The 14,205-nt window shown below is 39.9% G+C and overlaps 1 protein-coding gene across 3 annotated transcripts in view; it reads left to right on the top strand.

The window, feature by feature from the left end:
- The window catches only part of IL15 (interleukin 15), a 75,886-nt gene extending 61,967 nt beyond the window's left edge, over positions 1-13,919 (top strand). For all 3 annotated transcript variants that reach the window (XM_072976544.1, XM_015249496.3, XM_015249497.3), the window contains 6 exons: positions 850-948; positions 1,959-2,056; positions 3,374-3,458; positions 8,641-8,685; positions 10,631-10,768; positions 13,536-13,919. In XM_072976544.1, the coding sequence (XP_072832645.1) occupies positions 937-948; positions 1,959-2,056; positions 3,374-3,458; positions 8,641-8,685; positions 10,631-10,768; positions 13,536-13,646 (489 nt within the window). In that variant the 5' untranslated portion in view covers positions 850-936 and the 3' untranslated portion in view covers positions 13,647-13,919. The remainder of the gene's footprint in view (positions 1-849; positions 949-1,958; positions 2,057-3,373; positions 3,459-8,640; positions 8,686-10,630; positions 10,769-13,535) is intronic.
- The last annotated feature ends 286 nt before the right edge of the window (positions 13,920-14,205 follow it).

Raw genomic sequence — 14,205 nt, 5'->3', positions numbered from 1 at the left:
TCCAGGTTGTTACCTGTACTTCAGACCAACTGGCTATAAATCAGAGGTTCCAACATCCCCCGTTTATTGATTTATTATAAAAGCTATTACTCAGCCAGATGGAAGAGATGTATAAGGCACGATATGAGGCAAGGGGTGCAGAACATCCATGCCCTCTCCAGGCACACCACTCTCCCACACCTCCACGTGTTCCCCAAACCTGGACGCTCTCCGAACTCTGACCTTCTAGGGGCATGATGGATTAAATCATTGATCATTGGTGACTTTTTGAACTCAACCTCCAATTCCTCTTTCCTCCCTTGAGGTGAGGGGCACAGGTTGGACTGAACATTTCAACCCTTTAATACATGGTTGTTTCTCCTAGAACCAGTCCCCATCCTTGGGTGAGGTCCAAAAGTCACCTCATTAACATAATAACAGACACCTGTATCGCTGTCATAACATAAGAAATTCCAAGAGTTTTTAGGAGCCAAGTGCCAGCAATGAAGATGAAGACCAAATACATACTTTATTATAAATCATAATATCACAGATACCATCACTAAATATGGCTTTGGAATCTAACCAGTTCAAGAACATAGTGTAGTGGGAAGGGCTTGGACTTTAATCAGACAGGCCTGGTCTCAAGTCCTGGCTGTCTTATCCTCACTGTGGGGCCTGGGCAGCTCACCAAATGCTGCTAACCCTTGGCCATAGGATTGTTCTGAGCATTAAATGTGAAACATGTTAAGTGACTGATAGAGTCCCCGTGGAAAAGTAGGTGCTCAAAACATATTAAATCCCTCTCTTTCCCCTCACTAGTCCACTTGTGTTTTAAACGGATCATCTTTACTCTGGATTGTATTGTAGGAAGTACTCTGGATGGATGGCTGCTGGAAACCCATTGCCATAGCCAGCTCTTCTTCGATACTTAAGGAGTTACCCTGCCATTGAGTAATGAGAATTTCGGTAAGAAAAAATTAGATGAAGATGGTATGTGGACTTTTCTTAAAAGGACCCTTGTATCTCAGAGATTTTGCAACAAGTTAGGAGGCTCTTCTCTGAAGCTCTTGAAATGTCACAGATGTCAGTTCACCTGCGGATTGTTCTTATTTTGAAAATAAATAAAATAGGTTTTTAAAGTCTCTTAACACCCTGCTGTGCTCTTCATGTTCTGGTAGATGTATTATTTCACATATCTCATCCTATTTTGTTGTTTAAATGCTTATTTACTCAGTAGGTTGTGTAGTCTCTGAAGACGAGGCCTGGGTGTGTGTGATTCATCCGTTCAATGTAGACTTCATGAGTCACAGGTTCTTAGTGGTTAAGTGGTTAAATCCATGCTGCTCTCTAAAACTATAAAGGCCTTGACAGCTTGAAAGAGGCAGGCAGAAGTATCGAAACTCTGGGAAGGGCTAAGATAAGTGACTTTCCTAAATCACTCAGAAAACTTATTATATATTGGCTTTTAGGATGGCATAGAGTCTTTAGTTCGTTCCATTTCTATCCAGTTTTTCGATAAATTATATTAGTATATAATTTTCATATTGTTGCATGAAATTACTAGATAACTAGTACACCTGTATTAGTAATTCATGTTATTAATCTGTGCTGTATGAAATAGTTTGGACAATTAAAAAGGAAAGAAGTATGAGAAGGAGGTTAAGGATGATAGGAGCAAATTAAGTGATGATATCAGCATATATGTAAATTAGTAAATATGTATATTTTCTTTAAATTATTGTCATTGAAATGTGTCAGGAGAAATATGTATTAAAGAATTTTGCACATAAGAGACAGCTGAAGGTGCGGAAGAAAGGAAAAAAGATATTCTAATTTCATTAATTCTGATAAGGAATATTTATTCTGAAACTATGATACATTTACATTTTGGAACCTAAACAATATGATAAAGTCTTATTTTAAATCTCATTTTTTTAACTAAAAAAATGTAACCACTTTGTGATTATATTTTTCAGAAACCATATTTGAGAAGTTCTTCTATCCATTGCTACTTGTGTTTACTTCTGAACAGTCATTTTTTAACTGAGGCTGGCATTCATGTCTTCATTTTGGGGTAATTTTATCTTTCAGCATAAGTAACGTCATGTTCATGGCCATGATCATTGTTCTTCAATATCTTCTCCTGTTAAATTTGTTTATGTTCCATTTGCTTAAATCCTTAGGTACTCAGTATTTGGGGTATGAGAGGGGTCAGATTATGGGGACCCAGGGGAGATTGAGTAAACATCACACAGAGCATTTCTATATTCTTGTAATATTCCAAATGAGTGTTATATCCTGCAAATACACTAGACCTCTTGGTATCTAACTGAACTTGAAAGTACACTCTGTTACATCCTGTAGGATTTTCACAGCAGTAAAACAATAGGTCTTTAGGGCTCACCCACATTCCTTTTTTATCTGTTCCTGACACTGACTTCTGTCCTCTGAGCCCGATCCTAGTTCAGTTTAAAACATTTCTTTCTTTCTTTGGACCTTTTGTCTTTCCTCTTAATAAACATTCGTATTTTTTCATGCCTATTAACTTTTTTCTTCTCTGTTAGATGCAACTAGCACATTGCACTCAGTTGGCCCAAAGCACCCAACCTGTAGTTATGTAGTCTGACTCTCAGTTCTGTTTTACTCTGCTAATGCCTTCGTGCTGTGGAGAGCCAGAGACTTGTGCAGGAAAACCCTCCTAGTGAGGAAGATCAGTGTTGGCTCTCGTGCTTCTGTACGGGATCTGCCAGGAAGGGACTGTTTTTCCTGAAGCTCTAAAAATTATTCCACTGACACTTGGTCAGTGTAAGTGTCTTTTGTTCAGATACTAACTTTCTGTTTTACCAAGACGAGTAAGTTGTATGATCTAGTTACAGGGCTAGATTAGGCTCAAGTCCATAATATTTATGGAGAAAGCAATACCAGGAGCCTGCAAGGGGCATATTGAACCGACTGTAAAGAGCATTTATTGTCAGAATCATTACATAAGAAAGATTATTGCTTATTTTAAGATTATTACCCATTCATTAGACTTAAAAGTCTGATGGGACTTGTACTTAAAGGAGTAATTTGTGCAAAAACATTTACTAAGTACTGTCACACTCTCAGCACTGTTTTTATCGCACTGTGATAAACTGCACCAGGTTATGTAGAAGTGATCCCTCCAAATTAGGCCTTTCTCTAATCCGGGTTGGTCGTGAGGCTGGCCTGCAACATCAAAGCTGTGCGATGTGTTCGGTGTTCATCCTCACCTACAAGGCTTTTGAGTGCACACAGGGGAGGACGGTGCTGGTTTTATCACTTGTCAGAATTTAAAAAAAAGTCTCCTGTGTATTCATCAGGACAGTATTGTGTTCATTCACAACGCTCCACTCTTTGGTTTCGCTTTCAGCTGTATCAGTGCGGGTCTTCCTAAAACAGAAGCAAACTGGCAGCATGTAATAAGTGATCTGAAAAGAATTGAAAATCTTATTCAAGTGAGTACTCATTTTTCCATAAACTATCTGGTGTAATTGCTATGGAGTATGTGCCTCCCCATATCTTGCCGTCAGTCTTAGTGAAGTCTCCCTTGGAACAATAATCTTTTTGTAGAATCTGTGAGCCTCAAATGAAATCTTTTACTTAGAATTTTCAGATCGTAATTATCTTTAAAACTCAATTTATGAGTGCCCAGCATGGAGAGCTCTCTGTCCCCACAGGCCAGGGAGACTCCCTACTCCTGCCAGAGAAACCAGATGGCTTGGTGGTGCTTGTAGGGAGAATGGGGTGATCCAGGAGAGGGCTTTCTGCTCTGTGGGTTAGGAACCCCTCTCCCACCTGGAGACACCAGCTGGCCTGGCAGAAAGTCCAGAGAGGAGAGAACAGGGGCCACATTGTTGTGTGGGTGACACAGTGGGACCAGTGGGACCAGTGTGAGTCCCGGGGGCAGCAGGTGAAGCAAGCCTTCCAAATTAACGTCATGAAGATTCTGAAAATTAAACTGTCGTTGGACTCGCAGGCATACAAACAAAGGTCAGAGCCTGCGCCAAGGTGCTAAGCCTGCCCAGGGTGGCCACATGCTAAAAGAGAAGATTCAAATAGGACCGGGATCTCCTAACATAATATCCCAAACACCGGAATACAGCGGAAAATCACTTTTCATATCAAGAAGCAGGAAAAATCACAACTTTAAGGAGAAGAGACTCTGAAACAGGCTCTGAAACTGAGATGGATCAGATGCTGGAATTATTTGACAAGGATTTTAAAGCAGCCATCAGGAAGATGTGCCAGCAAGCAATTACGAATACAACTGGAAAGCAAAATAGAAAGTCTTAGCAAAGAAATACAATATGTAAAAGGAACCAAATGGAAATTACAGAACTAAAAAAGACAATCACTGAAATATAAAACAAACTGGAGAGGCTCATTAGAATGATTATGACAGAGGAAAGACAGTCAGCTTGAGGATAGAACAAGGGAGAAAAAACAGACTGAAAAAAAAGTACATAAAGCCTCAGGGATCTTTGGGACAATAAAAGCTCCAGCATTCCTAGCATTAGCATCCCAGAAGGAGAGGAGGAAAAGAATACAAATAAAAGACAGAGGCTGGCCAAATTGAGAACAAAATGCATACCAACTTTATGTTGCCTACAAGGAATTCATTTCAAAATATATAATGACAAAGGTTGGTTGAAAAGAAGAGAGAAGAATGTGCTATGTTGTATTAGTACCCCCCCCAAATTCATGCCCACCAAGAGCCTCAGAATGCGATCTTATTTGGAAATGGGGGTCTTTGCAAATATAATTGGTTAAGGTGAGCTTATACTGGGGTGGGGTGGTTGGGCCTAAATCTAATGACTAGTGTTCTCATAAGAAGAGGACAGGACACACGGACACTCACAGGGAAGAAAGGCTTGTAGAAACAGACGCAGCTACAAGCCAAGGAAGGCCAGGCATCACCAGGGGCTGCAGAGGATTTGGGAGACCTAAGGAAAGACTGTTCTCTAGAGCCTCCAGAGGCAGTGGGCCCAGGTGACTCCTTGGCTTTGAACTGTAGGAGAATAGACTGTAGTTGTCTGAAGACACCCACTTTGGGATCCTTTGCTACAGTGGCTCTAGGATACAGAGACACATGCACACACGATAATTTTGAAAATCAGAAGTGGCTCTATTCCTAGCCAATCATGTCGACTTCACAGCAAATAAAATTATTAGAGTCCAAAGGGACATTACGTCACGGTAAAAGATGAATCCACCAGGAAAACATAAATGATCTTAAATGCGTACCCACCACACAGCAGTGCCTCAAATGCAGGAAGCGAAAACTAATATTAAGACTGAAAGTAGAAACAGGTGAATCCGCAAATACAGTTGAGGACTTTACCACCTCCTCAGTAATGAGTAGAACTACCCACCAGAAAATCAGAAAGGGTATAGAAGCACTGGACAACACAGTCCAGCAACAATGTCTAATTTCCATAGATAACACTTCACCAACAACAGTGAATAAGTGCTTTTTCAGGTGTCTTTCATCAAGACTGGACAGATCTTGGGCCATAAAACAAACTCCAACAAATTTATGAGAACTGAAATCATGCAGAACATGTTATTTAATCACAGTGGAATCAAAGAAAAGTCAAATTGCATAAATGCAACAGGAAAATCTCCAAATACTTGCAAATTAAGTTATACCCTTATAAATATTCCCTAGGAAAAGAGTAAGTCTCAAAGGATATTTTAAAAAATACATAGAATGGAATGCAAACGAAAAACAACATATGAAGATTTGTGGGATTTAGCTAAAGCTTTGCTGAGTGGGAAATTTATAAAATGAAATGGTTACATTAGAAAAGAGAGAAGATTTCAGATCACCAATCTAAGTTATTGCCTCAAGAAACTGGAAAAAGAAGAGCCAAATAAACCCAACACTTGCAGAAGGAAGGAAGCAATAAAGATAAGAATAAAAATTAATGAAATTGAAATCAGGAAAACAATACAGAGAAATCAATGAAACATAAAGCTCATTATTTGGGGGAAAAAATCAATAAAGTTGATAAACTTGTAGCAAACCTGAGTCAGACAGAAGAGATGACACATGCCATTAGTATCAGGACTGAAATTGAGGTCTGTGACTCCAGAACTTACAACCATTAAAAGGATAATAAACAAAAACTACGAACAACTTCACTCTTGTGAATTTGATAATTTAGAGGAAATGGAGCAATTCCTCAAAAACCAGAAACTACCAAAATGTAACACAGATGAAGTAGATAATCCAAAAACTCCTATAATCAGTAAAGACATTGAATCCACCATATTATAAACTCCCAAGAAAGAATCTTCAGGACAGCTGGTTTCACTGGAGCAATCTACCAAACATTTAAAGAAGCGTTAACATGAGTTTTACACATTCTCTTTTAAAAACAGAAGAGAGAACACTTTCCAACTCATTGTGGGAGGCAGGTGTTACCCTGAAGGTAAAAACCAGATAAAGACAGGACCAAAAAAGAAAGCTACAAATACCGCTAACGAACTTAGATGCAGAAATTCTCCACAACATTAGCAAATCAAATCCACCAGTGCACTGAAAGAATTATACACCGTGAACAAGTGGATTTTGTTCCAGGTGTGCAAGACCTGTTCAGTATTTGGAAGTCAATCAATGTAATCCACCAAATCTACAGGCTGAAGTAGGTAATCATATGAGCATATCAATTATGCAGGAAAAACATTTTAAATATGCAGCATCTGTTCATACTAAAATTTCTCAGCAAACAAGGACAAGAGGGGAACTTCTTCGGCTTGATATTGAGGATGCACAAAACACCTAGAGCTGACATCATACTTAATGGGAAAAGACTGAACGCTTTTCCCCTAAATATGGAAACAAGGCAAGGATGCCTTCTCTCATCGCCGTTATTCAACATACTATTGGAACTTTAGCTCAATTGGCAAGGCAAGAAAAAAGAAATAAAAGGCTTAAGGCAAGAAAAATAAATCATAGGCATGCAGATTAGAAAGGAAGAAATTATAAATTACCTTAAGTGTTTTTTGGGAGAAGGTACCAATAAATGGTTATATTTTACTTAGAGGATGAAAATTAAAACCACTATGACATATCACAGTGCACCTATAAGAATATTTAAAATGAAAGGTATCAATAATACCAAATGCTGGCAAGGATGTGGAGAAACTGAATCCCTTATGTTTTGCCAGTGAGAATGTAAAATTGTACGGCCGCTCTAAAATAGTTCAGCTGTTTCTTAACAATACAAAGCATGCATTTGACATATGATCTAACAGTTGCACTCTTGAACATTTATATCAGAGAAATGAAAACTTGTATTCACACAAAAACATGCACATGAATGTTCATAGAACTTTATTTATAATAACTAAAAACTAGAAATAACCCACATGTCCTTCAACAGTGAAGCTTGGGTACATTATGTCACACAATAATACTGAGCAACAATAAGGAACAAATTACTGATACTCACAACAAGTTGTATGGATCTCTGCAGTGTTGTGCTGTGTGGGCAAAAAACCAGTCTGGATTAAACAAAACTGTAGTATGTCCATAAAATGGTGTATTACTCAGTGATAAAAAGGAATGAGCTATTTAGCCATGAAAAGATTTGGAGGAACCTTGAAAGCATATTGCTAGGTGAAAGAAGCCAATTAAAAAAGGCTACATACTCTGTGATGCCAACTGTATGACCTTCTGAAAAAGGTTGGCTACACAAAAATCATTTCTGGTTTCCAGGTGTTAGGGGAGGGGGAAGGGAGAAAAGATGAAGCACAGGTGATTTTTAGGGCAGTGAAACTATTTCGTATGTTACTATGATGGTCGATGCATGTCATTACACATTTGTTAAAAAATGTGGATGTTCAACACCAAGAGTGAACCCTAATGTAACTGTAGACTTTAGTTGAAGATGTATCAATATTAACTAATCAGTTGTGACAGATGTCCCATACTAAAGCAAGATATTAATAATAAGGGAAACCTGAAGTGGGGGCAAGAGGACATTGGGAACTTTCTGTACTTTCTGCTCGTGTTCTATAAGCCCACAGCTACTTAAAAGTAGTCTATTAATTTTTTCAATAAGCCAGTTTCACAAGGTTACATACTGTATGATTCCATTTATAGAACATTCTCAAAATGATACCATAGGGATGGAGAGCAGAGAAGTGGTTGCCAGGGATTAGAAGGATGAGGGGTAGGGGGGAGTGTTTCAGGAGGAAGGTGATTTGGGGGATAAAAGTGTAGCAAGAGGATTCTTATGGGATGGGACTGTTCTGTATCTTAACTGTGGGAGTGGTTACATGGATTTACACATCTGATGAAATTGTGCAGAGCTATACACACACGCACACGCACACACACACTAGTGATGTAAAATGGTGAAATCTGAACAAAGTGGGTGGGTCATATCCATGTCAGTTTCCCGGTTGTGATGTTGCACTGTGTTATGCAGGACATCATTACTAGGCCAGATGGTGAAGAAGTACACAGGATCTCTCTGTATTTTCCTTTATATTTCCATATGAATCTAAATTATCCCAAAATAAGGAATTCAATTTAAAAAGTGTAATTGAATGTTTTCAGTGGGTTGTTGTCACTGCATCTATAGCAAAGCATAGTTTTTCATATTATCTAATTTTGTTCCCTTTCAGTCTATACATATGGATGCCACTTTATATACTGAAAGTGATGCTCATGTGAGTATAGTTTATTTTCAATATTGTTATATTTTCCAGTGTTCAAAAGCATAAGAAGTATATTTTCTTAAGTTTACTGAAATATGTGTAGTTTTTAAATCTAACTTCTGGTGTGTTCTTACAACATACGGTCAAGGAATTTTATATGTAATTATTGAGGTTATGGGACATGGGGACAAAGAGTTACATAGATGCTGTTTTCATTATAGCATCATTGCCAAATCAAAAATATAAAAAAGCTTTTTCCATCAGTGTCAAACAAAATGTATACATCTCTGTGATGCAATTAAATGCAAGAATCAAGTTAACTCATTCAGTTTAAAAGTATCCAACATATCGGTTGTTTCCAGTGCTGTAGCATATTACTTTTAATCATATTTTCTACAAATTACTTGAATGCACTCATGCTCTACATTTTGCCTGAATTTCTACAATTGTCAGAAAAGGGTTTTTCACTGGTTAGTCTCTATGTGAGAAAAGAAGCAAACAAGACCAACGAAAACTACCCGAATTCAAAAATGATCTTGAACTTGTTTCATTAATATGCTGACATTGCCTAAAGCATGCAGGATTCAGTCCTATTGCTAGTCCTTTCCCTCTGGATTAGTTACTAAAGACCAAGGAACAAATCCCCGACTTCTTCACCTCTTGGAAAACAAGCTCTGTGTTGTGTGCATTCAGGACAGAGTCCTTGCTCTGTTACTCCTCAGTTAGAATTTCTCTGAAATAGAAGGTTTTGCTCTACCAAGACTTTCTGAGCAATGGAAAGAAGCCACAGCCAGAAATTAGAAAAAACAGATATCCATCATCCACTTAGACAGTGCTGCTCCATGTAGAAACTGTCTCCCTCTTTTGGCTTCAACATGTCTTCCACTTTTTCTTTGCATCTTCTTCAAAGTAGAAAGCAATCAATTCACCACCAACACTCACAACCCTGAGCCTGCTTTTCTGCAAGAGGGTAACTTTGCAACGTGTGGGTCGCAGAAAGAAGCTAAGCTTGAAATTTAGATGTAAACCCTGACTCAGCCACTTCCTAGCTTTGTTACCTTGGAAGACACTAAATATTTCTGAACCCCAGCTTTATGATTTATTTTGCTGTATTTATTTCTTACTTAATTATCGACATGGGGACGGTATTCACCCTTTCAGTCTGGAGCAGCTCCTGTGTGGGGGAAGGAGAGCTGCCCCAGCCAGGCTCGTGGGTGTGTTCCTTCCTCCATTCGTTCAGTGAGCACTGGCTAAGCCCCTGCGGAGTCTCAGACACTGTGCACCCACAGCGCTGAGAACAGAAAATCAGACACGGCCCAGTTAAATCCCCACATGCTCATTAAGTGCTTCTTTTAAGTTTAGAGTTTTTGTTAATCATTGTGGAAAAGTATTTTTGTGGTACCTAAAATGTCCCTATCTGATGGGGCCAATCTGTGCCCTACTTCCGCTTTGATATTTCCAGGAAATTTCTTGGAATCACGTTCACCTCTGGCACTTTGGAATTTGCAGGGGTCGTATGATTAGCAGCTACCACTTAAAAAATGTTAACGATACAATCGGAGTCTAAAAAATTCTTCCTTATGGGCCATCTATGTTAATATTTTGAGAGTCTCGGGCCAGTACAATCACCCTTTGACACAGAGGAAATGTGCTTAGTGAGGAAAAAGTGGCCTATTGTTTCCTGTTTTCTAGCTTTGCGCTCTTTCTTCTGCACAATATTGCCATCCTTCCCCATTGTTTTGTTAATCAGTTTTTGGTTTTGATTTTGGTATCAAAGCTCAAAGAGAAAACAAAGTATCAAGCTGCTTCCTGTATAAAACTTCTTAAAGGTGCTATGTTTCTTCCTAAAATAGTTTGATTGACTTTTTTAAAAAATCAAAATTGCATCTGTGTGAAACTGAATAACGGGGAAATAATCCTTTTTTTTCAAAATGGTTCTTTGTGACTCTGTTTTTAGCCCAGTTGCAAAGTAACAGCGATGAAGTGCTTTCTCCTGGAGTTACGTGTTATTTTGCACGAGTCCAGGGATATGGACATTACTGATACAGTAGAAAACCTTCTCATCCTCGCAAACAGCAGTTTGTCTTCTATAGAGGTGAGTTATGCCAACGTTGTACAGAGCCCCATTGGATGTTCTCGGCCTGATGGGAGAAACCATTAGCTGGGTGTAACAGACAGGGAGACCCTCTGAAGAGGCACTCGGGTGAGGGGGTTAATTCCAGCCAAGTGGCATCCAAAAGTGGCACCATCTCTTGTGTGCCCAGACTCCTGGACTTTTTTTAATTGATTTATCTGTTCAACATACTTTTCCTGCCTGCTCTGGGCTGTGTGCCACGGTGCTGGAATGACAGGGGTGAACCAGACGGTCAGGTGACTGACCTCAAGGGGTTGATCGCCAGGTGCAGTGGGGGGACGTCAGTTACATCATCACTGAGCATCCACAGTAGTCATCCACAGTTGCTGGGGTGTTACTCTGAGCCAGACCCTGGTCTTCCAGGTGATTTGTGGAACTCTCACAATAAATCTGTGACTGAGTTATCGTTTCTGTTTTAAGGTTGAAGAGATTGGGGCACTGGGAGCTTGAATGTCTTCCTCCAATTCACACAGCTAGTAAAATGGGGAGCCAGGGGTCTCCCAGTCATTTCATTCCAGAGTCTGTCTTCTTATATACTGAAAAGGTACATGCTGCAAAAGGATAATAATAAAAATAGGAGTAATTGGAGATAATTTGGGCCATCTCAGGCAACATGAACAGTCTAGGGCTCCAGGCATGCAAATACGAGGGACCCCCCGGCAGGTGGGACCCCCCCCAGCAGGTTGGGCATCAGTGTATAAAGGCCCTGAGACTGGAGGATCATGGCTTTCATGGCAAAACACTAGTGGCCAAAGCAAAGTGGACAGAAAATGTTTTACAAACAAAGAAGGCATAATAATAGTTCATTAACAAGTCCTTCTTAGGCTGCATTGAAGGCCCTCAGGATAACAGAAGTGAAAAAAACCACACGTGGTTCCAGCTCCTACAGAAGGAAGAAGCATGTAGAAACCAATCAATAAGCAAATGAATAATAAGTCAGGTATTTATTAAGTCCAGTGGCCAAAGAAAGAGGCAGGTAAGGGGCCTGGGGCTCTACTGTAGAGAAGGTTTACCTACTAAGCTCACATTTGGCAAAGACGTGACGGAACAAGCCTTCAGGATATGGGGGGGGGGCGTCGTCCAGGCAGAGACCCAACTGAAAGAGCAGAGCCTCTGAGCTGGTGTGGCTGGACACCTGGATTTCCCTGAAAATGCCAGGCTGCTTTAGGTCTTTGCTTAAATGTCACCTTGTCAGTAATGTCACCTCTTCACAGTTTCAGTCCCACACCCTCATCAGCATGTCCTGTCCCCTTCTCTGCACGTCTCACTGTCTGACATGCTACATATTTTACCTGATGGACATTGTCTACCTTTTCCTACTAGAATGTCAGCTTCAAAGGGACAGGTATTTGGGGTTCTTTATAGCACCGTTTTCAAACTCCCAGAATAATGCTGGCATATACTCGATACTTGATCTATTTCTGAAATGAATGGATTAATGTTTAAAATACTCTTGGGATATGCTATCTCTCTGTAATTGAAAGACTGAGCCATGCAACAGGTAACTCATGGCAGTGTCAGTCATGGGGGGCTCTTAGTGAGCATTTTCATAGTCATCCTCCTCATGACATAGTGTGACACATGCAGCAGAAGGATGGGCAGGACTGCACAGTCAGAAGACCTGGACATGGGGAATTTCACCAATTATGTCAACTGAGATGAGTCATTTGACATCTCTGCCTTCCATTCTGACATGATTATTGCCAGGATCAAATAGGACAGCATTATATGGAATATGCCAGTGCCTGGCATGGAGTACGTGCTTGATAAATCTTGGTGAATCTGAATTTTAAACACTTAACGGATGGAAAATCTAATTTTGATTTTTGCTGGTACAGCTTTCATGGTTCAGATGATCTCTGGAAAATTTATTTTTGACGACTGGTATTTGGAATATTCAAGTTATCCATGAAACTGTGTTTGGATTACAACAATTTGTGGTATTCACCAAAATAGTTCAGTTCAACCAATAATGAGTGGGTGAATATATGTGCCAAGCCTTATGCTAACTGCTAGGGAAGCAAAAATACATAGCTTTGCCCTCTTGGAAAAGCCTAGAGAATAGTGATATGGAAAGCATAAAACTCCATAATATCAACATAATGCATGATGCAGCATGAAAGAGAGTCTAAACAAAGGCTTCTGAGAATGTAGAGACGGGACATTTAGTCCAGCCCTGGGAGCTCCCAGGTTCAGAAGAGCCTTCCTAATGGAGACAGCACCTGAGTAATCTTAAGTGTGAGAAGGAGTAGCTAAACTAGAGGTGTGGAGCAGGCAGAGAGAAAGACAAAGGCAGTGAGGCATCTAATAGCCTGATGTGTGCATGGGGGCTGCAGTCATGAGCCCAGAGCTCCCAAAGCATAACTGTTGAGGTAGTGGGAAAGGTGAAGGAGGCAGGTTAAGGCACATACCAAGCCTGTGTGCCATGCAGGGAGGCATGGACTTCATGCTGGGGTAGGTGACCAAAACCCACTGAAGGGCTCTAAGCAGGAAGTTCACGGTCTGATAGACATGGCTTATTTTTTTTCAATGTCCTGAATCCACTCTAGGAAAAATCAGCCAGTACCAAATCTCCCAGTTCTCTTTCCCCCTAGTTCTTCCTAATATGATATTAATTTGCCAAAATTTCTATGGCTCAAGACCTCACCCTATGGTTCAAATGATGTAGTATTCGCAGGAAAGACATATTTTAGTCTTTCCAATCTCATCTTTTCTTTTTACTTGGCAGCATAAAACTGAATCAGGATGCAAAGAATGTGAGGAGCTGGAGGAAAAAAACATTCACGAATTTTTGAAGAGTTTTGTACATATTGTGCAAATGTTCATCAACCCTTCTTGATTGCGGCTGATCCTTTTCAGCATTTCTATTATTAACAAGCATCTTCCCACCGCTTAGAGGCAACAAAACACTCAGCGTTTCCAATATGCTGCCAAAACAAGCTCTTCTAGCAAGAAAACGGTCGAGAGCTTGGATCAGGACTCTTAGAAATGAAGGCAGAAAGATGGCGTTGCGTAACCTGACGTCTATGAACTGTCTTTGGACTTATTTTGTTCATATGTTTAATTTATTATTAAAGTTGTACATATTTGTAGCATAATGTAAAATGTTGAATAAAACTGTATACATATTTTATCCTTTGAAATTGCAGTGATATTTTTTACCTTTTGTAAGAAAGTAGGGGGTGTTTGGTTCAAGGGTGATAGTCAAATTATTTAACAACCAGTGGGGCTGGGCACGAGTACTGTAGGTAAAGTGTGTGCCCCAGGCGGTGTGGAACACCGCCTACCAGCCTTCCTTTGCTTCTCCGTCTGGCGTAGCACTTGGAGGAAGAATTGACTACCAGCAAGAAAGGAGCTATTAGGTGTGAAATTTAGTTACTGATACGTAAAGCACTTGT

This window comes from Vicugna pacos, chromosome 2, assembly GCF_048564905.1.
Source record: "Vicugna pacos chromosome 2, VicPac4, whole genome shotgun sequence".
NCBI classification, from domain to species: domain Eukaryota; kingdom Metazoa; phylum Chordata; class Mammalia; order Artiodactyla; family Camelidae; genus Vicugna; species Vicugna pacos.
Note: the sequence above shows the minus strand (reverse complement) of the source record. Positions and strands in the feature narration are given on the sequence as shown.